We start from the raw sequence: 25,033 nt of genomic DNA, 5'->3' as shown, positions 1-25,033 counted from the left end.
AATTCCTGGCATTCACAGCATTGATGATAGGGCATGTAACAGTCGTATACTTTGCAACGGCTATACAGTGTACACAATTTGTCACCTCTGTCATAGATGGCCTTTTGTATTTGTGGTGTGCATTTGATGATATAGTGCTTATATTTGTCATCTTTGGCTTTCATTTCCTTTACAATTCTCAGGTCGTCATTTTCAGAGGTGAGATTACCTATCCATGGATTTTTCTTTACAATGTTTTTGACAATGTCATCTTCATCCTTCGGGACATATATACCTTTATTTTTGGTTTAAGTTTGCCCTTCTCATTTACTGATATATTGCTGATTTCCTGAATCTCCTTTTTAGCCTTTTCTAAGTTTTTCCTGTTGTTTTAACCTGTTCAACTGGCGCCATTATTTTACTCATAATTTGTCTCTTTTCATTTTCTGCTGTGCTCTCTTCGTTTGTAGATTCGACCAGAAGCACTTTCTTTTTTTTTTTTTTTGTCTTTAGCGATTCAGCATAAATTTTGGCCATGTTTGTCATAGTCTTTACATCTTTATCAACACTGTCAATTTTGTTTTGAATTTCATCTATGTTGATCATTACGTCACTAGTTTTCTGAGCCGAATCCTGAATCAACTTTGCTAATATCTCTGTTTGCTTTTATTTCTTCCAGGCCATCTTCAGTGAGTTTTGTGTGTGTTTTTTGTTCAGGCCTCTTGCAATTGTTACAGATGTATAATAATTTGTCACTCCAAAGTGTGGGTGTGTATCTGTTCTCAATACCTGAACATTTGTAGCGGAACCATGTATCACACATTTCACAGCAAGTTCCTTTATCATCATCATCAACTTCATCAGAGCAAATTCCGGAAGTTGCGGACTCTCTCGATTTGGATTGACTCATTCTCCCCTGTATTTTCTTTAGTGTTCCATTTTTACGTGCTGCGTCGATAATTATGAGATAATATAATGTTCGTATGACAGGTTGATCTTTCCTCTACTTGATTTAATTTCTACAGTATTCGTTTTCCCTTTACCCTTTCGCTTCTCGTAATCACTTTGAACATCTCGCAAGTCAGGCATTTTTCACAGAGCACTTCACAGACAAGTCATACTCGCACAAAACTTAGGATGAAATTCGAAGATGTTACTGATACGCTTACCATTTCCGCTGTTAACTGTAAGAAAGTTTTACTTACTACTTAACAGAATGCAAAATTTTTGCATACAGTATATCATAACAGAATAAGATGTCTAGCAACTCGTACCACAATGTTTTAATGGTGCTTAATATTACTTTGCCATTTGGTAGATGTACGTGTTTTTACGTCTACCGTGTTTATTTCATAGTTAAAATATCATTCATACTACAACTTCGCTTGGGGAGTTGCCAGATGTCTCTTTAAGTCGTACATAAAGTATACCGTCCGTGCTGTAACTTCTGTAAGAAACATTTTCCCGCAGTGTCCTTGTTTTTGATTTAGGTGTAAAGACCTAGACCTAGTGGAAATTACTTATTTTATATTGACATTGTAAACAAGTCAATAGTCTTTTCTTAACTGTACAAGTTTCGTGCTTTTATATTACGAATGGGGAAAAATGGAATGCTCCCAGTGATGTCTCTGCCTCAGAGTGATTGCCAGATTAATGTGTCCTTGGGGACCCCGCATAACATCCACTGATCCATTTACCTTAGGAAGTTATCAGCAATTCCTGGAAATATCCGGTTTTGTCGAGTCCTGAATTGTTGAGTAAGTGCTCGACTTGATTCTTATGTATGTTTAATTTCTTTGTCCCATAATGCCTTTAGGAAGTTACAATTTTTTCTTACAGAGCCCTTCATTTTAGAATATCAGGCTACTAGAACAATAATTTTTTACACTCCCATTTTGACAGTTTGCCTAGGCTACAAGTGCTTTTGCCAGTAACCATTACCATTTCCACTTCCTTGCATCTTAATCCCTTGTCAGGTTTGTTGTTTTGGATAAGCCCCTTCCAGGTGTTGGGTGGTATGAACTGCATGTTATGACGGATAATGAATAGATATGAAATAGTTTTCAAAGTGTATAGAGAGAGAGAGAGAGAGAGTTAATACGTTGCATAGTAAGACCTGATTGTCATGACAGAAAAGCTGTCTATTCAGGTCAGGCTATGTATCCTATTTAGGCTGTCTGTTCAGGTTAGGCTGTCCATCCAATCAAAGCTGTCTGTTCAGGTTAGGCTGTCTATCCAATCTAAGCAGTCTATTCAGGTTAGGCTGTCTATCCAGTTTAAGCTGTCAGTTCAAGTCAGGCTGCCTATCTATCCAATCTAAGCTGTCTATTCTGGTTACGCTATCCAATCTAAGCTGTCTATTCAGGTTCAAGGTAATTTTATTAATTTTGTCAGTATATCATCCAGTCTAAGTTGTCTATTCAGGTCTATATTTTAGGTTGTCATAAGTGAATTCAAATTTTTTTTTCTCCTCGATCCCAGTAAGAAGGCAGTTTCTTCTGGGAATATATATTTAATCCCTGTGAAATTGTAATTTCTGCAAAGTCCTCTTGTAAATGATGTAATTTACTGACAAGGCAGTTGAAGCTACTAATGAGGTTGCCAGAGAAATAGTTTTGCATCTTCTGCTGGAGAAGCGACAGTTGGGTAATGGTCTCATAGACATTTTGGGGTGTATCAATCTTGGAGGTGGTCTTGATGTAGTTAATGGATCTGTACCTTGTAGGCAGTTGTTAAGTTCCTAGTTTTCTTAGCTACTCAAAAAGCTTTCATTCCCAGCTATTAGAGGATATAGTTCAGTGATTTCTTCCATTTTATGCTGTGCTCAACCAGTCATTGCATATGATCCTAAGAAATCTTTAGATCTTTTGATAAGGTGCCTGGAATGTGGTATTACTCATTTGGGAGCCTGGATGTGGTTAGAATTTTGTCAGCTGAAGCATTTGAGTCTTCATTATGCTAACACACTCTGGATAGCTCTAAATACCCAGTCTTTTGTTTGTTTCCCAGGTTTAAACTAAAACAGTTGTAAGGCATTTCCACTGTGTTTGCTTGCCAAACTTGGCTTCACTAGGGAGTATTGAGATAGAAACACTTTTACGCTATATTGTAGAAGGACTATTGGAGGTGTTGTTAATAATTTTGTCCATTAGGAGATTGAACAGTGCCATGTCTTAATGCAAAAGCCATTGCTACATATAATGTAATTTTGAGAATTTATTTTTGTAGAGCATGGTGTTAAGGAAATATGATTGTTTGTTCTTGCATTTCCTGAAAGATGTGGAAATTTAGTTTGAGACTATAGCCCTTAGTCCACTAGTTATAGCAAGGACAGTCTTTTCCTGAAGCAAATGAAAGAGCAGTCTTGTCGTCTCTTTCCTTAATTTTGAATCCCAGTCTTGAAAGTTGGGAAACGTGAAGGTACAATAATTGTACAGTGGCATGCAATAGGTGTTCATTTACTTTTGATTGTCGTCCGTTGGGCTGTTGGACCCAGGCACAGGGGTCTCATTAAAAGACCTGCTGAGACAGCTTTCTCTCTAAAGCTGCTCTTACTCTATTACCAGAGAGCCTTACTCCTTGACAAGGATAAACTTCTGGCAGCAACAGATTCTAGAAAGGGTCCTTTAGGATGCTTGGTTGAGCTGATTCTTGTCTCGCTACACTAACCCTCCATCCTCATTTCTATGTGGGCATAAACTGTCTTTAACAGCAGGTAAGATGCATACTAAATAATATAATTTTCATGAAATTTATTATTTGAATGGTTACCTGTAGTTAAAGCAGAACCCACCCAATCTCCCCATAAATTAGTGGTTGCCAAGGATTATTCAGACAAGAACTACAATATTTGAAACACTTGGAGAACATGTGAACTAGACAGTCATGTGGGTCAGCCAAGAAATCTTATTTTTATTTTGAATGCCAACTGCACCTGCTGGTGCAAAGAAATGGCCATCTTCTATAGCAGGTAAGTATTCAAATAAATTTTATTATGAAAATTTACATTCTCACCTGGTGTTTTAAAATATTTTATGTTGCAAGGTCCTTGTATTTTTTAAGTGTTTGTGAAACAGAAGAGGACATTACTTTCCAAATACTATTTTGCTTTTGTTGGTACAGTCTGTTGTGCCAGGTTTTGAGATGCGAATTGTTTAGGTGGGGAATGGGAACCAGTGACTTAGGTAATTGTACTGTTGGATCTTTCTTGTGCTTTCCACACTCCCTACTTTTGTTTGCCATCAAGTAAAATTGTTGCTGTTATGTGCACCAGCCCTTTGCCTCCCTCCCCAACCTCATTCTTTTTATGTATTCCCATGATTGGATGCAACATTCCTATGGAGATTTTTCAGCCTGTTAATTCTAGAAATGTAGCTACTTAAGAGATTGTATCTGCAGCAGCATCGTCCCTCCCAGGATGGAAGACTATATAGTACTAGAAGCTGGAGAGTTCTTTCTGCTAATGGCATATCTTCTTTATCTTGCATTGTCCTCTCTTGTCAAACATAAATGCAACAGACTTTTAATCACTATTGAGTTGGCAATGTTTTTCAAGCACAGTAGATAGTGTCTCCTTAGTGGGATGTGCCTTCCATCTTCTTCAACTTTTGTCAAGTGCTGTACAAGCCTTTAGGCAGGTCTCAGTCTGGGGTCTAACACTGAAAACTGTCATTTTGCTAGCTTTAACCTTGGTGAAGTGTGCTGGCAAGTTACATGGCCATTCCCATCTCATCTGACACTCACAGGGTTGGGAATCACTTTCTTTCTTGTTTGTTTATGAGTTTGTGGCAGAAGCTCAGATCCTGTCAGTACCAAATGAGAAATTCAAGAATTTTTTTGTTCCTGTCATCCAGGAGTGTGTTGGTGGTGATCTGAACAAGATACTTTTTGCCTGATGTGAGCTGTGTGGTACTACCTAAGAGACTTATCTTGCACTAAGAAGTGCTCCTATCTAAAAGGCTTTGTTTTGCATACTTTTCATCATAATCCCTCCTTAACTACTACTGTATATGGTCTCGGATGCAGAAGGGAAAAGGGTTGGCTTATGGCCAGTAAGTGGTGGTAGGCAGGTGAATGAGGGCTCCCCCCACTTGCCCTACTACCTCCAATTAAGCACTTTTTTTTACCCAGTTTCAGTGATTGTTCCAACTCATGCTGAGCAATACATACTTAATAGAAGGCTCTGGTTTGTATACCTAGGGAAATTCCAATTACCTCACTTTATAAATTGGCTGTTTGTTTAAGGCTGACCTCCAGCAAGGTAGCAAAATTATCTTCTTGAACAGGCAAGGGGTGTTGTTTTATATCACACTGGATTCAGTGTCCGTAAATCTCTACATATTCTGACGCTTTTATCATCAGCTTTAACAACATTTGCAAGAGTACTTGCCCAATATAAAAATATAACAGGCCTTATAATACCAGTATTCCCTAGCTTTTAAACTCCTTTTCAACCAAGGACTTCAAAATTTAAGGAACAGTCCTGGCTTGCTTAGAAACAGGCACAGCATCTTCCAGGATACCTCAAAATCTGTCAAACATTAAGGGTTACTATCAAAGACATTTTAACACTTTTTCATCAGACTTGTAATACCTGAACCTTTACTCTGAACTTTATATACAGTACTCTAATTAGATATGCTTCTCCAGTAAAGCTTAATTACAACAGGTAAAGTTTTATTTTGTGATCCATGTTGAATGGGAACTGCCGAAATACCCATAATCTGTAATGAAATGTAATTGTAAACTTCCACAAGAATATTGAAATGATGCAAACTTTCACGTGGAATACAGAGTTTCTTTTAACTTTTTTTATCTTACACATGTAACTGCAGCACCTATGTTAATCTCAAATGTCATTTAATGATAAATTTACAAAATACTTCTCATTATTCATATTAGATCAAAACAAGGAGTACTGTACATGCATCTTGTAACATTTTCCTGCTGTCATATTTCTGTCATATCAAAATATATTCACTGTTTTCAACCTTAGTTATTACAGTTACTGTTGATATATTAAGGTTTAACTACAGCGTAAATCTTACTTACAGGAGTGTCAAGGGTCAAAAGCTCCTTGTTTGAGCTGTAAACTTAGTGATGTGATGACTCTTTAACTTCATTGACTGTGAAGTAGCATTAAAGCCTTTCAAGGCAGATGCTCCACTCCTTCTCTTGCTCCCAAAAAGTATGTATTGTAGTTCCCTGTGCCATTGCTTGCTAGGATGATTACTAGAATTGTCACCTAAAGCAAAGACATTCTCACAGAGTGATTGATTTGACTTTTGTTAGTAGAAAAGTCTGGTGGATAGTTCATACAATACTTGAGGCACAGTTTTCAAACTCTTTTTCTCTGGGGATTGTGCTGTTCTGAGGTACTGAAGGATGGGTGAGTCACACACCTAGTGGATCAAGTTGCTTTGGTTATTTGGACAACAGATGACTGTGATCAGCACATCAGTGTGGATTTTTGGCCAGGCAGCCTATCATGGCAAACCAGCTTAGTGGCCAGGGCCAGATGGTAGGGATGTAGTGGCCCCACATCCTTACATAGCAAGAAGACTTTGAGTAATCAGGAATGCTGGAGATATGTCTTTTGCTACACAGCTCTACAAAAAATTCCCAGTGTTTTTCTCGTTTGGAAGAGACAGTACTTTCAGCACTGAGACCAGATGAACATTTACACTATCCCTACATTTAGCCTTATCTATTGGGTAATCCGTAGCATGGTATGAGGTCAGGGAGTGACCTTATACTCTCTCTCTCTCTCTCTCTCTCTCTCTCTCTCTCTCTCTCTCTCTCTCTCTCTCTCTCTCTCTCTCTCTCTCTCTCTCTCACACAGTTGGGGTAGCACATTATCTTTTTGATGTAAGTGTTATAATATTGTTGCCTACTGAACTGTATCTTTTTGATGTAATTGTTATAATATTGTTGCCTACTGAACTGTATCTTTTTGATGTAATTGTTATAATATTCTTGCCTACTGAGGTGATCCATTCTGGGGGTTGAGGTCAGGTTTTCTCTGAGAATTTTTTATAGTAAGTTTAATAAACCAAACTGATACAGGGTTCTATTAGCCTCTAGCATTAATATGTGCCAGGCCGTGTGGGGGGTTTACAGGAGTCTTCCTTCACCTGCTCATTTACATGACCAGGACTGGGAAGCTGGTGGTTGTTAAAACACCACCACTGATGTTCCTCACACTTGTGGAGTGAGTCAACTTTTATGATAGACAAAGGCTTTTATTCTTTTAGGAACAAATTGCAATAGTATTTTTAAAGCAAATTAATATTTCACCCAGAGATACAAGCCTGAAACCTGATACCAGGCAGTTCCTGGTTATTAGCGGCATTGGTTATTGGTGATCTGGTTTTATGGTGCTTGTGTAGTGAGGACGATAACTGGATTTTTGGTGCTGATATGCACCATCTCTGCTTAACAGAGGCGCCGATCCCTGGTTATTGGTGCTGATATCTAGTTATCAGCGCTGATAAGCGCGGTAATTGCCGATGTGCCGTTATTACTGATTTTTAGTTATCAGATTTCCGCTTATCGTCACGCCATTGGGAATGGAATCCTTGCTGATAACTGGGGACTGCCTGTATTATAATCCCACCTCAACCATCCCAGTATTTGGAAAAACATAGGGTCTGCAGACAGGTTAATGGGAGGTACCCTCACCGTTCATCTATCTCTGGTCTTTTGACTACCTTTTTATTAAGCTTTAACAACCAGTTAGCTGTTATTAAAGATACTTCTGTATAAAAGAATTCAGGCTTGTATATCTAGGAATAATGGAATTTTTTAAAGGAAAAAGAGTGATGTATTATTGGCATTGAATGATGTATATTTGCAATTTGGAAGCAGCTTCAAAATATCCTGCTGTCAACAGTATAATATTGTTACATTACTAATATTGTTACATTAATAGTCTTGGTCACAAAGAAACCTCTTTGTTGGTAAATGAAAATATGTAAGAACTTGAAAGTGCATATGAACTGGTTGACAATTGTTAAGGATTTTTGGTGTATATAGTACTGTACTGCATTTTGTCAAGAATAACTTTAGAGTAATAAATAGCTCTACATAACCAAGACTGCTTTATTCATACCTAAGAAAGTTTGATACTGGATAAATGTGGTACAGAATAGATGATAGAATGATACGGAATCTAGACGCAATGCACTGAGAAATGAATATGGATGATCTGTGGAAGACTTAACAAGAAGTTTCACCAAAACACTTGTATGATGGCCATGACAGAAAATTTGGCATAAGGATTGTGCAACCTTCTAAAAGAACATTTTTTATATATATTTTTTGGTGGATGAGGATGTTCTTGCAGTTGCCTTAATGGGTTGGGTAAAGTGTGGGGAAAGCTGGTAGGCAGATGATAAATTTGAGTACATACTGTATTTACGATATAAGATTTCAACATGTGAAAATGAAGGGAAATCACAGTACATTAAGTGTAACATTTTGAAAGGATAACCAAACATACATGCTGTATCCTGCAGCAGTGAAACAAGATAGGCTAGGTACAGTAGTGTGTGTTCTTCAGATATGGTAAAAATTGTTTTGGCTACATTTTATTTTTTATCTGAGTTGGTAGAGAAACCAGTTTCAAAGTCCATTTGTCCTCTTTATTGGTTATAAGATTTTCCATTAGTTTTATAAAAAGAAGGTAAACTACCTGCATTTACTAAGTAATAACGGTATTGAAAAGTTATTTCATTCAACAGTTATTGAACTCTAAATGTCTTTGCCTGTCAAACAGATGGTAAATAAATGAATGGCTACAGTTTTATAGTTTTAACACAGATAAAGGCAGCTAACTGCCGACTTGAATGGACACTGGAAATCTAACCAAGGAAGGAGACCAGTGATTTTATTTTACATGAAATTTTACTTACACACACACTTGAAACAAAGCTGTAAATCTGAAAAACAGGGTTATTAACAATTGCATTAACACTTAATATATTTTTTTCTCCCTGAAGCTGCCATCCTATTCGCCATCCTTTAGGTTTCATATTCTGTAAGCATATACAGTATTGAATAAATTTTCCACACAAACACGATTAGAAAGCATTTTTCCTCTACAAAAGCACATAGTGTCCTTTTGCTATATTACAATGAGAGATACATTTATACACTCAATATATAAAAATGCTGAAGACAAACATTGCATAAGCCAAGTTATCTAGAAACATTCAGCCTCTAACCAGTGCCTCTTTCTCTAAACATAGTTTCTGATTTTCTGTCCTTACAGACTTTATCTTTAAATATTGTTCAGCCCATTTACTTTAATTGGAATGAGGTAATTAAGTGTATGGAGTATGTTTTCTAAAACCATTCACATTAGTACAGTATATATATTTTCCAATGGTTGTACTGTATGATTATACTGTATATACTACAGGACTTTTGCTTACTTTATAATGATACTGGTTTTGAAAGTAGGAACAGATTCTAGCACACTGTTTCTATATGCAGTACTCTTCTAGGAGGGATTATTTTTCTGGTGAATATAGAGGGATATAAATTGTAGAGTAATTTTTTTTCATATAATTATGAGGCCTACAGTTATTAAAAGCTTATACTGAATTATTTTGAGTGGCATGATTTGGTAAGAGAAAAAATTGACTGCTTGTGACATTTTGAAGATTAATGTGTTTTTGGATTTCTAAGCTGCTTATCATTGACAGGAAAGGTTTCCATTTTAAAATATAGGATACAATACTACATACAGTTAATTTTTGTATGGTTAGCTTCACAGCTCATTACACATGACTTAAATACATGTAGATCTAAACAGGGCATGCACATTATTAATGCATAAGCAGACTCTGAGATAGTTTTGCATCTCAGGAAAAAGACAAATGGATGTTGGGAAATGCTGTTTGTGAGTAACCTCATACATTTGAGCTGCTGTTAAGTCTATTGTGGCAGAACAAAGGTAAGGCTTGTCACTAACTTGAACACATACAGAAACCTGAGCCTGTATCTTTATTTATTATGGTTGTCACGGTCTACTTCTGAGGCTGAATAGGGTGGGATATACCCTTGAGAAGTACTTTTTTTGAAGAATTGTTAGAAATATGATTTTTATTTTAACAATGAAAACACTAAGATAAATACTGTACTCAAAAGATGTTGAGTATGCTGTCACAGCAGTTTTGAATATATAGTATATAAATAATATCAAGAAGTAATACAGTGTCATATGTATTCATTTGGCACTAGTGTAATAATTTGAATGCAACCTGACATTGTTGCATTGAATTAATACTGAATATTATATTGAAGGATTTTACATTGGCTTTAGAATAGTAGATTGTCACATATCCATGAAATAGTTTTTTTTATTGCAATAAAAAAAATCTGCATATATTAAAACATTGTTGATTGTCAGGCTTTTCAGGAAATCCTGTCAGATGTTACTGGGAAACAATAAAAGCTTTATATGATGTTTTTGTGTCAATCATTGTACAGTTTACAGCATGCAGAAGCTATTTCTAAAATTGGTCGTTTAATGTTTGCTTAACATTAGCATAGATTGTCTCATACTGTATCACAACGGTATAAATATACATAGCCTACTATGTTTTGCAAGCCCATTTTTGGGCTTCAAGGTCAGGTGAAAAAAAGGATTCTTTAAGACCCATCCCCATTACAGTATTATGCTACAGTTCTTTTAGTTATAGTATTTTACCTTTCATTTTAATTGTTCCTCTTTTTGCATATGAAATAGACAAACTTTTTCTAATGTATGAATATTTTAGTGTAACTAACACGTATAATGTCCTTAATTTTCTTGGCATTTGGTGTAAATAAATTAATCATTACCATTGTGGCAGAATATTGGACGTGCTGCTGTACTGTAGAACAGTATGACAGTGAAAGTTAAGTCTTAAAAACAAAGAAAAATTCTACTGTACATTTCATTAAAGGCTGAGGGAGCAATCAGTAGCTCTTTTAAGATACATACTGTACTTTGTTTGACATGAATTGAAATTGATGGGGCTACTATTCTACCAAAATTGACACATACTATTCTGCCTCCTTGATATCACAATATTTTTAATTGCTAAGTAGAAATTTTTAGAATACAAGGGGTAACTAGACTGTTATCTGTATTACTTGGTCCATTGGTAGTTATATGAAATAAAATTTCTATAGACAGACATGTGAGTTGCACATATTAAAGTAATATTGGTGGAGAATTGCTTCCTTGAAAATTTTATGACAAGAAAATATGCCATTATACTGTATTGAGAATTGTGTTTATCATGGTTCTTAAGTTCATACAGTTCAGTCACTACAGTGTCTTAAGGTGTGATTTTTTCATACAGCGGAGAAAATTACAAATTTGACTACAGTACTGTACTTGTGTTCAATTGGGTAACATTGATCGAGTACCAAATATGGTCCAACAGTTTGTAACTAGGTGAAGTTTTTTTAGATGCCCTTTATATCTTTGGCTTTGCTTGTCAAACCATGATTGCTGTCACTTCTGGCTAGTAATGAAGCAAAAATTAACTTTCATTTTACTTCTTCTAAATGATTCTTTTACATAAGTGATTTTGAGTAAAACTAACAGAGTTGAAGGGATAGGTTATGAATCCTCTAAAACTTTGTAAAATGTGTTACTATTTTATTCTCTGTAAAATGTGTTACTATTTTTTTTCTGTTTCAACATGAGCGTTGTGACAGTGTAATTGATAAATCAACATAATTACTTCCACTTTTTCAGCATGACAAGCTTTATTTTTGTGGTGTATTAAATGGAGATTTTTTGTATTGGACTTTTTTTTTTTTTAAAATGTCCAAAATGTAGGATGCTGCATTAAGTAGGGTTGCAAGAATTGCTTCCAGTAAATCTGGGTCTCTTGGAAGTTCAAAAAAAGATTAGTTTTCAGAAATTATGCATTGTGGAGTTAGTTTTTCATTGCATATATATATGTGAATTATATATTTGATTCATCCTGATTTGCTTAGTTAACTTTAAGTTTAGGTAATACTTTAATAATTTTGTTTGGTTAATCTTATTTTACCTACTTTATCAGGCATGGTTTTCTCTTTAAATCATCATCAACTTTCTGCCTGAACTCTTATCTATAACAACATAAATATACCTAGACTGTAATGCTGATTATTGGTGATGTGGTAGTCAGTGATGTAATGCATTGTGAAGATCATTTCATGGAAATATGACTGGTTGAATAGATTTTGGTGTAGAATTAACATTGAAATGGTGCTGATTTATTGGTGATGTGTGTGTAGATGGTAACCCCTGTAAAATGTTCTGGTATGATAATTTATCAAAATTCCAATAAATTATTGTTAGTAGTAGGTGCCCTTACATTTGTGTAAAAAACTTGTGATCTCGCACAAGACTTCATCTGCAGAGTCTCAAGTTGATGAAATAGAGCTGCTTTTGTTGGATTTGAGAAGGGAGAGTAAGAATTGGTGGGGTCAAGACAGTTATGCATGGATTACTTATTGATAAACCAACTTTTAGTATCCAGACTGTTCTAAGTAGTTTTGAACACTTATGTATATTGTTATAAACAAATTGTGGAATGGAGTTCCGTAGCTCTCAAGAGTTGAGTATTTTTTACCTCGGTGTATATTTCTTAACACCATCATCCTTCCAACTTTTAAACATCATGACTTCTATTAGCATGAGTGGCCTTCTATTACTCTACTGTATTTTTGTATTTTGTTTTTTTTTATGTGATCTCAAGCCATGAAAACAATTTCATAATGCTTTCTAAAGAAGACATATCTCTCTAACAAAAAGTATGCATGTTTGTATAATATTATTCATTCAAAACTGAATGCTTGAGCCTTGCATCTCCTTTCAGTGTTACCCGTCAACAATTTAAGGTTAGGAGACTTTATGCACCATATCCCTGGGTTATTAAACTTCACATAAGTATGTTGTGATAAATATTTGCCCTTACATTAACAACATTGTGTCATCTTCATAACTCAGCCCTAGCATAAAGCTGCAGTTCTGTTGGTGGTATTTCATTTTCACATTTAGTAGACTGCCTTTTCCATTTTTAATTCTCTGGATCTTTTTAAGATAATCATGCACACACACTCCACCAGATGTATCATGTATATATATCATTGACTTTGCTTTAATAACTGGCTGACAGATGTGGTACATTTAAATAAATTGTTGATAAAAAAGTTCAAGTTGCATGATAAGTTAGGCTTAAACTGGTCATTGCTTAGTCATTTACATAATCTAGTTGTAAATGATGAAGTGGGTTATAGTGTGAGGCTCTCAGCAGGCACTTTTCATTTTCTTGGGCTTAAAAATAGTCTAGTAAATTAATTTATGAAAAGTATTATTATCAGTGATAGTAAATGGTTTAACCAGCCTACTTAGTTAACAATAATTTATATAGTGGTATCCTTATATATTTTTTTTTACTATTCCCAGAAGTATATGCTCTACTGTACTACTGTGGCATCAGTGAGTATTACTGCTCATGGTATAGCCTATGTATAATTTGCATGACCTTAAACTTCTCAACTTCTTGTATCTTCTCCAGTGCCCTCTCTTACTCCTCATCTCCCAAAATAGGTTATGAGCATTTTTTCATTATTTATTTTACATTCATGTAGATCACATCTTGCCAAGTTGTATTAGCACAAAAGAGGTCTTCCAACATTCCTCTTCTATCTATAATTCTCTATACTTGCTTCTGAGACAGTGGAAATATTAATGTAGAATGATGGCTTCATTCTCAAAATCTGCCCTTATTGTTAACCTTACTTAGCATTCCAGAATTTGCCACCACTGCTGGGCTGTGACATTTCTCTGCATTTAGTGTCTGCCACAAAGTAGACGTTGTTTGTGTGATTGCCAGCTACATTTAGGTAGATTGATGAACCAAATCTTGATTTCTTTAGATGTCTTGGTCAGCACTGACTGCATAAGTGCAACACTTTATCATGCCAAATATTCCTCCACAATACTTGCCTGATTTTCTTTGATCTCCACATCTGTGGAAAAATGGCCATGCTTATCTAGGGCTGCACACTTATTTCAGCAGGATTGAATGGATGTTGTTGTTACTCTTCCATGCCAACAATCATCACACTAGAGGCCTTTGGGGTGCATACCTAGGCAGGATCTATGGTGATTCTAGGTTGATGGTGAATAGTGTATGTCATTGAAAAAGCAAATTGAAACATGAGTTTAAAATTTTTTTCAGAATTTAAAGTTTATACAGCAGAGAAAAATGTAAGAGGAAAACTTGAAGAAAAATCAAAATTTTCTAGTGACAGAAAGTTGGAGATAGCTTTGAGTATGGGGGCACGGCTTCTTGAGGTAGCATTACGACATGGTCAAATCCATCTACTACTTGCAAGACAGTTTAAGGTAGACTGATAAGCCTGCTATTTTGAACATTTAAGTCACTCAAACTCTAGGTGAATATAGTGTAAGGAGTCTGCATACTAGTCATCCAAACAGAGGGGTAGTAATTGTTATAAGATATCAAGACTTCATCATTTCCATAAAGACAATGGTGATGATAGGTAAGACAGTTAATACAAATAAAATAATTATCCTTCACATCAATAAAAGTAGAAAATACTGTACTTTTTGTATAGTTTAGTTTCTCGTAGATTTGTCAAACCATCAGTGTTATTCCAAAGTAAAATATGATTCAAGGGCAAGACCCTTATTTCAAGAAAATTGTTGATCATCATATCCCTGCAAGCATGGGATACCAGTTATATAGTATATTTTCTACAAAATAATTACTTGAATCATACATTACAAAAGTAAAATTTGATTCATGAAGACTTTAAAGAATTTTTTTGGTAGGAAATTTACTGCTACTGATGGGTAAAAGGGTTTGCAAATTCAGTTTAAGAAACTTTGTCTTTCATTCCCAAGAATGATACAGGTAGGGATTTCTTAAGGCAAAGGGGAATGTCAGTAAACAGTTACTGATAATGTCTTCTGCAGTGCAGGTTATATCCTTACCAGTTTGCACACAGGTTTTGAATATTTGTGAAATGTTATTGGACAGGTATCGGTGGAAATTATACTGCCTTTGTGGTTCAGCAACTTGGCTATCTTGTGGGACTAAAAAATGAATTCACCTAATTGTTGATCTTTTACTTAAGTTGTGGGATGATCAGAGATTATCTAAATCTCTGCTGCTTTAGTTATCCAAAGTTTCATATTTTTCCATAAACACCCTTTTCAGGATTTTCTTGGAAGAAAATCCATCAGCATCATAAACACCTTTTGCTGTGTGCATATTGTCTATTGTTGAACATATGAATCATAAGAGTGAGAGTGAATAGTGTGTTTTATTAGATAACTCTTATCCTTGTAACAAACAGATGCTATAGGTGTACTATACACTGATTCAGTTAAAAGTGGCATGACTTCATTGTAGCTATTTTATTGTTGTGATATTAAATTTTTGTTTGCTGTAATAGTTTTTTAAGAAATGAAATTTCATAATTGATTTAAAAATTACCATTGTTGACTAGTTACACCAGTGTAACTGGTTATACTGGATATTAACTTGCCAACACATGTATTTATGTATTATATGCCTTCACAATTCCTTCCAAAATGAATATACCTTACAGTCATTGGAGTTTCATTGTATTGGATAGTCTTCATTATTTTTGAAATTTTAGTTATTAGACCAGGTATTCCTCTGTGTAATGTTGTGGAACCTTTATTATTTTTAGTAGCCTAGCCATTAGGTTTGGGCCTGGAAGTAAATTATTTCAGTATGTAGGTGACGCAACTGTCTTGCATTGTGTGCTCTTCTAATTCGTAGCATAAAGGAACTCTTGTATTTGAAGAGGTATCTAGGGCTGATTAATAAAACTTTGAGTTACCCCATAGTTCATAAGCCAGTATTATATCATAAATTATACTGTATATTCACCCTAGCATTCACAGTGCGTGAAGATTTGTAGGAAGGCCCGAGAAATCATGGAAAACGGGGAAAGATGAAGACTTAGACCTGATGGGAGTTAAGGCAGAAAGGGTATAGGGCATATGAGAGTGGAGGAAACTCATTTCCATCTAACTCATGAAGGGAAAATGCTGACAAAAATGTTTGATTGTGATGGCTTGGCTTGGGTCCTAAATGTTATACATCCATGAAATTACGAAGTGGTTATTACAAAATGCTTATATTCATGGTTGTAGGACATTGTGATGATGATATCACAGATGAAAATGTGTGTAAATGAGTAGTATCCATCAGCTGAAAAATAAGCCGAGATATCACACATTGAGAGCCGTTAATCAAAATATTAATAGATATGCCAGGCGGCTAAATCAATACACTTCAATATGTATGGGCAGAGGCCCACGAATCATGATTCTTGAAGAAAAGGGCCCAGATGAACACAAGAACCAGATGGGAATGTGGTCAGATTAAGAGCTTGGCAGAGGGAGTATGAGAACTAGTTACACATCCAACCCTGGTAAAGGATGACTTGTAAAATTGTTAATGACTGTGCTTAAAGTAAGATTTATTGTTACTGTTGTATTATATTCTTTAAATATGACCAGTTCAGAGATAAAGGATAATTACTTGAACCTGATGTGTTTGAAGTGAAGAGCGCCTTAGTCACACATAAGGCTTATTTTTGTTTGTTAGCAAGTTCATTTAATTTTTCCCTAAAATCTGCCCTTTTATAAGTGTCCTTTCAGGAACTAGTTGCATTGCTTTCTCCCTTTTACTTTTTGAGTTGTCCTCATAGTTTTTTAACTTCTTTAACTTTATCTTGTACCAGTTTTCACCATTCAGTGCAACTTGATAGTCTCATTAAACTTTTTTTTATTAATAATAATTGTGATATTGGGTTTCAATAACAATGGTTCATTGACAGTCATTGTAGGCATCATTGGTTGTCAAATGGAAGTCATTTTTGGGGTAGGGGAGGTCAGCTTGTTAAAGTTGTATCCTTGAATTCTCAAATTTTTATACTAATGTGCTCTTTTTGCCGTCTTTTTGTTAAAATTCTCGTCTATTTTTGCTATGTTCGCTGAAGCATTTTTTTGACAACACTGGGAAATGTTTTAAAATGTATTTGTTCAAATGTGTTGTAAAGCATATACTTCGTTGATTTTAACTAAAGCTATATTTGCTTCCAGGCATGGCTGTGATTTCAGTACATTATAGTGTGGCAAGAACCAAATTTTTATGAAAACACATTTTAACAAGGTAAGTAATTCTGTTTGCTTTTGTATCTCAGTGTAAGACTTCATTTAGTACTCAATGTATCTGCTCAACTCTTATTAAGTAATTTAACCAGGGAGTATAGCTGTAGGAGATTGAGCAGTAACAGGTTTTTGATACTGTCAGATGTCTTTGTCCATATGAGAATTAAGTGAATGGGCTGGTGGGTTGTCTGAGAGAAGCAGGAAACTGCTTGGAAACCTACAGTATATGAGGAGGAGTGGGGTTTGCAGTTATTTCCCTCCGAAATAAATAAATTATAATTTTATTTTGTCCCAGCACCCATTCTTTATCCTTGTCAGTCATCTGTCACCTGCTTAGTCATAAAAAATTACTTCGGCTATCATAGAGCTGACCTCCGTCACTCAGTACTACCCTTTTCCATATAGTTAGAAAGCAGGATGAGACTGCTTTACAAGCACTCAAGGATTAGTATTGCTATAGTATAATGCAGTAATTGAAATCCATCATATTTATCATTCTTATTACAGTGGCCATTCTCCATTGTAATTGTCAGTCCTGGTCTGACTAAAAATTAAACAAAGCTTCGATTCTTTACAATCAGGTCAAGTCTGGTAGTAGTGGTAGTCAATTTACAGGACGTAGGGAGACCATTGTGATGTTGGTTTCTTTAATGAGTTAGAAAAATAGTGCCATCTACAACCTGGCGAAGAACTTCATATCCCTGCAGCCAAGTTAAAGTGTCTAGTGGTCCCTGTTGTTTAACACTGTTGGTTGATCACAGTATATAGAAATACTCAACTTTTGTTTATTACCAAGATTAAATTTAGGAAAAAAAGTGTGGGATGCAGTATGGCCCTAATGATCATCCTGTGGTGGGAGCGCAAGATACTACCATTGTAGTCGTGAGTGTCATAAAAGGAAACTTAAAGGAGAACTGCCTTGTACAGATACTGTTTTTTTTTTTTTTAATCAGAGGCTAGGCCCACCATTGATAACTGTGGTTGACAACTGCAAGGGCATATGGTTGTAAAAAACTCAGCCTTATCTTTAAATCATGTCAGATGCATTGAGGAAGATTGATAGAAATAGTTGGAAAAGGTGCGTCAAGGCAACTGACCCCTTAGCTAAGGGATAGCAGTGGTGATGAAGTTGTTGGCTTAGATCCATTGAACAAGGGAGACTCTTATTAGATTTCATGGTATTTAAAAGTTTATTAATAGAACACGGTGCTGAATGTATATTTTAATTTTAAATATACTTCTATTTCGACACTATGTTAACAGATTGTTAGGTGACTTGGACTACTATTGGTTCCACAGGAATTAATTCCAGATAAGCTTCTTAAACTGAGTGTGAACTGAAGCAAAATATATTTTGAATGTCGTTGATAAGCAAGTAACTGGAATAATCATGTCAGTAATGTAGTGAAAATTAGAAAAGGTACCAAAACTCTGGAACTGTAGACTGCACATTTAAAAGAATTGATTAGTGTAAGGAAAGTTGACCAGGCACTGGAATAATTTTCTTTATTTTGTAATTAATATACATAACCATCATCATCATCATATATGAGTACGTTATGTGGTCAGCTTTTCCCTTTATGGGGGCTGTCATATAGACCGAGTTCTCTCCACTCTTTTGTCCTGTGCTCTTCCTGCCTGAACTTTGTTCAGATGTAGGTCTCTATCTATCCCCCTTATTCCATGAAGAAATAAATTTTATGAAACTAGCTTCATGTTGATGTCTTTTCTGTTAAAGGCTATTATGAATGTAGATCAGACTAAGCAGACCACTATGTTATATCTCTTGCAGTGGCTTCCTAACAGACTGATGTAAAAGCTTAAAAAGTAAATTTTAAAGCTGTAGTTAAGTAGACTAAAAGAGTTAAGGATTGATGCAAAATTTCTTGAGGGGATTTAACTCCAGTAATTATCACTGATGAGTAAAATTATGGCAGTTGCAAAAAGTATGTTAACACTACAGTACTGCAGTGTCTAATGATGGAAATGGGGATATGAAGTGTTGCCATAATTAACTGTGTTAAACAGGTGATTTTAATGTGCCCATGCAATGGTGAAATTGAAATTCATGACCAAAATCCTTGGTACCCTATAGCCAAACATTGTCATAGCTCAGTAATCATGTCAACCCCACTTATATATACAGCATCATTCTTGTATGATTAGAAGCATGCTCATATTTATTGGAAACCTCATATTGAAATCTTGGGTATCTATTTCCAGGCAGTCTGCATCAGTAGACAGCCATCTAATTATGTCTGGCCTGTTGTTACTAAATTACACACAAAACTGAAGGCGATTATGGTTAATTTAGAGGAAAAAACTGTAAATACACTAAAGATAAAGTAAAACAATACAACACAGCAGTGAAATTGAAACTCAAGTTTTGAAATAAACTCCTTTTCTTGTGACTGAATAGTATAATATTTTCCAAATTACAAAATGCATGTACCAACATATCAATAAACAAAGCAACTAAGGGATAAAAATAATCATGCAAGTAAGTCAGAATAATTCTGATCCCAATGTTTCCTGAGCTTAATATTGTTGAAAGGGAAAGATTAGTGAAGTGAATCATCTCCCAAGAAAGAAACCACATTACACAGATTTCATATTTTAATTTTTTCCTTTTAAATAAAGGGGTTTTACAATACACACGTAATATTGACTTGCCCATTACAAAGACAAAAAAATAATTTGGCAATAAATACAGTAACTGAGCAAAATGAAAATTACAAACAAATAAAAACAAAACACAATCATGAAGAATTTTGTCTAGACTCTGTGACTGCAGCAGTTAAAGAAAATTAATTTTTGTCAAGTTTATTTGAAGGTTTAGCAAACTTATGAGGTAAAACTAAAAATCCAGACTTGGTCCTAGCAAACAAGATGTAATTTTTTGTACCACTTCTGTTATATAAAATTATTTGTACCAATTCAAGCAAAAACTAAAAAATATCAGTTTAAGGAAAATCACTAAAAAATTTTTAAAATAAGAATTAAAAACAAATAAGATTTTGCACAAGTTTCTGATGGAATGAGTTGTAAGAGAAAGTAATGTGATAACCTAAGTAACACTGGTATTTAGAAAGTACTGTCCTCTTAATATAAATCAAAAGAAATTTTATGCTTTGCCAAAGAATCCACCTCTTTAGAGGAATTTGGAACTTGGCATGATTAACCAAAGGACTGTCACAGGTGCTTTTTAGCATCTCAGAGGCCTGAAGTTTTGAAGTCAGTTACACAAACTGTTTATGATACCCTCATTGTTTACTTGTAGTTATGTATTTTACCTATATACTTGGTCCCTGTGAAATCTCAAGTGCCAGTGCACTTGCTTTCAAATTTTGTTTTCCAGGGGCATTTGTAAAACATGGTCATAATAAAATTTATCTTTCAAATGCACCTACTGGGGAATGACAAGTTTATTTTTATTGGGACTGTGCAAAACAGTAAAAAATGTTTGACTGGTTTCTAAAAAATTTTTCTGATGTAGATTTTCTCCAATTAAGACTTAGAATTCAAAATCCTCATTACACAAATTTTTTTACAGAAAGTTTTTACAAATATATCAAAATTCTGTATTAAACAAACATCAGAAATCCTCAGCTACAGCTGAAATTTGTTTAAAGTTAAGGTTTTGAAGGGTAGTGTATTCAACATTATCTTCTAGATGTTTTGAAGTGTGTGAGAATTTGTAGCCAAGACTAAAAACGTGTAATGTTGGTGATGAGTGTGTTCCTCCTACAAAGAAATAGTCTTATTTTATTCTTTTGATCATATCACTCAAATTTTTCCACAAGACTTTCTAAGAAAACAGATGTTTGTATTACAGTAGCCTTAAGTTAACAAAGAAGAGTAATTTAGATTTACTAAGAAAATTTTTTGTAGTTAGCTATTGAAATGTGATATTGTTAAAGATAAAATTATTGACCACTGTAAAACGTGCAGGTCTATTAGTTTGCATAAATGGCCTCGAAGCCTTTTTTATTAGATGATGCAGCACATTACCCCGATTTTTTAGTTTTCAATAAATCCTTTGATTAAAATACCATACTCCACTCCAATGTATGTAATTTTGTCTGGCTGCACTTTCCTGGATGTAAACAGTGTATCTAACCCCTGGCAGAGATTTAAGTGTTGTAGTGACAAATTATTTTTGCATCTAGAAGTGGATTGTCATATGAAAAAACCTGCAAAGCATGAAAATGAAATTTATTATGAAAATGTCTCAAAATATTTCATCAAAATTTTAAGTTCTATTATCTTAGTGTGGCTAAAGATCTGTGGCTTTTCAACTTTTTTTTTTCTTTGATCATCAGTTTAAAGTCCACTTGCTTAACATCATCTGCAATATCAAGCTGACCCAGTGGTACCACTTGAGCCAATTCTGTCAAGTTATTCATAAAATTGCAAATTATTCAAGTACTTTGTATTTTTCTTAGGTATACAAACCATAGCCTTTCTTATATGGAGTATCTTCCTGCTCAAGTGCTGGACTGAGTAACCAAAGAGTGGTACCCAGGTGGAGATGGGATGTCCATTCTCACCCACTGATGCTTCCCATGTTCAGAGAGAAAAATTGGAGGGCAATAACAAAGCAGGGTGGACAAGGAGGGTTACCGCCAACATGAAATGCTACAGTTTGTACAGCTAGGACAAATACAAATTACTTAAAGTAAAATTCAAGTAAAATTCCCAAAAATCAAGCAATTTAGGTTTTCCTCCCTGACAATGAGATAACTAATGTAGATAATGAACCTGAACAAAATAGAAATGAGAATGTAGGTGATGAACCTGAAAAAAATAGAAATGAGCACTGTGTATCAGGACTGATATCAGGTTAGCAGAGTTCCAGAAGTTACATCAAACTTAGAATCTGAAGGAAAGAGGCCTCGCTTGAATTCTCGAAACCCATCAATGAAAAAGGATTTTTGTTGTGGATGAAATACTGCAATCCAAAATTTATTTATGCAAATTTGGCTTTAAGGCCAAGCACTGAGCACCTTCAGCCATTCAGTGCTTAAGGTGGAAAGAGGGAGCTGGAGCTGGAGTGGTTGGACAGCAATATTGAAGAAAAGAAGTAAAAGACTAACTAGTGGGTATAGCTAGGGCCAAAGGGACACTGCAATTGCCTTTTAGTAATGCAAAAAGTGCACCACATCAGGCACACTAACAGCACTACCCCCTACGAGGAATCCCCAATTGAAGATGAAAATATTTCTGCAGCTTCAGCTGCAGAAGTGATGAAGATGATATTGATAATGTATCTGAAGCACCTGAAATGCAAATGAAAAGCACAATGTCCTAATATGGAGCCTCTACCACCTCCACCTCACCAGACCATCTTATATCAGAACTCTCTGTGACAGAACAAGCTGCAAAAGAAAGACACTGGAGTAACATAGTCATTGACACTATCTGGAGGAGAACTGACATGACATAATAGTACCTTATCACAAGTAAGTCATGGAGGATATCTGGGTGATGGTCAACACACTGTCAGTCTTCCGTGCTTGCCAGTTGCCTGCTAGGTCACTAAAGATTACAAATATATTATGGACAATCTTTTCATTTCTGTATTGTCAACTTTGGAGCAGTTAAGTTTAGATGATATGTTCTGGTGCATTTAGCTGGTGATGCACCAAAGTCTCACATGCCTAATTCACACTCCAATGACTGGATATAAAATTGAGAAAAAATTTAAAGACTCATGTTGTAAATCCTTCATTTTGTGTATGGACAGTTGTGAAATTTTCCAGGCCATTCATAAGGAGTAACTTCTAATGAAAACTATCTTTTGTGAATAACTTGACAGTAATGGCTCAAATGGTGTCCTTGGATGAGCTCAATGTTCCAGATACTGTTCAGTAAATTGATTTTGAACTGATTATCAATGAGAACATGGAAAATATGTTGAAAAATTGTAGATCTTTAGCAGCATTAAGATGAGATGAAAGAACTCAACTCAAAATTTCCATGGACAATTTTTGAGCCATTATCATAATAAATTTTATTTTTGTGCAGTGTGGGTTTTACTCTATCTTGTATACTCTGGAAATGTGTATTTTATAGTGTCACATGACATGACTTTAGAACCAGGATAAAACAATCCCCAAAATACTAAGTCTTATCACATTCTCCCAGTTGAACACAAAGTTGTAAACTGTAACATTATCAGATCGCTCTTCCTAGTAGTAAAAGTAGTAGTAATAGTAGTAGTCAAGAAATTGTTCAGTTGTCTCAAGTATAAAATCATTTTACCAAAGAGTTTAATAAGATTTTGGACAATTCACTGATAAAATAAAATATATATTTATATATTTATATATATATCTTTCATGACGATAGCCACAGTTGTGTGGTTTGTAGATAACTTAATACAAACTTCAGAATAATAAAATATAGAGTAACTCTGCCCTTTAACCCTTTCACTGCGACATTTTTAGGAAATAATGTAATTTTGCTGATGTACAGTTTTCTTTGAACTCGAATTATGATATGGGTTTGAATCTAAAAGTAAAAGTTACCTCAAAATTTGCTGAAAATAAAAATTCATTAAACTCTTAGTTTTTATGTGGTTTTTAGATAATACTATGTAATACTTCTTGTTTTTTGTATACTTTGGAGTAGTTTATATTGTTAAAACCACTTCATATGAGGTGTTTTCCTTAATATTTGTGAGGAAGCATCAGCAAAACAAAATAGAATATCCACTCACTAGTGCAGTAAATACTTAAATATTCAACCCTGCCGATTTCTTTCCTGGCGCAGTGAAAGGGTCAAAAACATAATAAAGTATTTACCTTTAATATGATATTCTTTCTAAATTCTTACACATATCTGCATATAAAATATGGTAATTATATCCCCTATTTTCTCCCTTTTACCAGTCTACTGACGAGACCATCTTTTGCTCCTACACTTTGTGAGTTACTGGGCGGTTCTTCTTCATCTGTAGTGGTTGGATGTAAACTGTTTTGACTGGCTTCCAAAGGCATGGTTGACCGTTGATCTTCAAGCCGACCTGACTGGAATCTCATGATAAGGGAGAAAAAGTCATCATCTGGCACAGTGGGGGCAGAGTGAGTTATGGCACCTTCATTTGGAAGGAAACTTCGCTGATCTTCTATGCGCGATCCCTGAAAAATGACGAAGCTGTGAGTTGAGTTCTGCATAACCTTATTCTGATATCTCATGAAATATCATGTAAAAGACAGATATTTCTGTTGTCACTAAAATATGCTCCATTTATTTTTAACAATCAATTTTCAAAAAAATTGTGCCTATGACCTCTGATTTTGTAATTGCGGTAAAGAGAGTACAGCAGCTAGTTTCTTAGCTAAACATAGCGGCATAAAGATCTTTATACTTCATTACAATATGTGCAAAATTAATTTCTTAAAATGTATAGAGACTACAAAAAAACCCATAAATTTAAAAAGTGCAGGTACCTGTATCTAACAAAACCCAGCTTATACTTTGGCATAGATGCTGATACAGAAAAGAGAGAAGTCCAGTCATTATCCCCCCCCCCAAACTTTCACTGAGCTGAAGTATCTTTTCTTGTCCAGAAGGAGCTGGGTGCCTACACAACCTGTTGGGAACCACAGCAAGTCCCGGGAAATATCTAGGGGCCTGTGGTTAACATCCCTCTGGTAGAATGAAGGAAAGGGTGCTTACAACCTTGAAGCCTGCCTTCATTGCCCAGAAGTTCATTTCAAAGGGCCAAGGCCAGTCTTATGCCCTGCCTTTGTGTATCTTCAAGCGAGTATGGTGGGTGACATCCTCCTCAGAGGAGTCATAAGTTGTCTGGTACCT

General features: G+C 35.1%; 1 protein-coding gene and 1 long non-coding RNA gene across 3 annotated transcripts in view; one reads left to right on the top strand and one right to left on the bottom strand.

Annotated features, from left to right (window-relative positions):
* Window positions 1-1,370: 1,370 nt before the first annotated feature.
* LOC136841808 (uncharacterized) overlaps window positions 1,371-25,033 on the top strand; it is a 30,843-nt gene continuing 7,180 nt past the window's right edge. Inside the window, exons 1-3 of the long non-coding RNA XR_010854093.1 lie at window positions 1,371-1,736; window positions 17,144-17,213; window positions 24,106-24,372. This is a non-coding gene — a long non-coding RNA (uncharacterized lncRNA). The remainder of the gene's footprint in view (window positions 1,737-17,143; window positions 17,214-24,105; window positions 24,373-25,033) is intronic.
* pins (G-protein-signaling modulator pins) overlaps window positions 8,600-25,033 on the bottom strand; it is a 58,068-nt gene continuing 41,634 nt past the window's right edge. For both annotated transcript variants that reach the window (XM_067109112.1, XM_067109111.1), the window contains one exon: window positions 8,600-24,354. In XM_067109112.1, the coding sequence (XP_066965213.1) occupies window positions 24,085-24,354 (270 nt within the window). In that variant the 3' untranslated portion in view covers window positions 8,600-24,084. The remainder of the gene's footprint in view (window positions 24,355-25,033) is intronic.

The sequence above is a fragment of the Macrobrachium rosenbergii genome, chromosome 9 (genome assembly GCF_040412425.1).
Source record: "Macrobrachium rosenbergii isolate ZJJX-2024 chromosome 9, ASM4041242v1, whole genome shotgun sequence".
In the NCBI taxonomy this organism is placed as follows: domain Eukaryota; kingdom Metazoa; phylum Arthropoda; class Malacostraca; order Decapoda; family Palaemonidae; genus Macrobrachium; species Macrobrachium rosenbergii.
The sequence above is the reverse complement of the archived record's forward strand: the minus strand, read 5'-3'. Positions and strand labels throughout refer to the sequence as shown.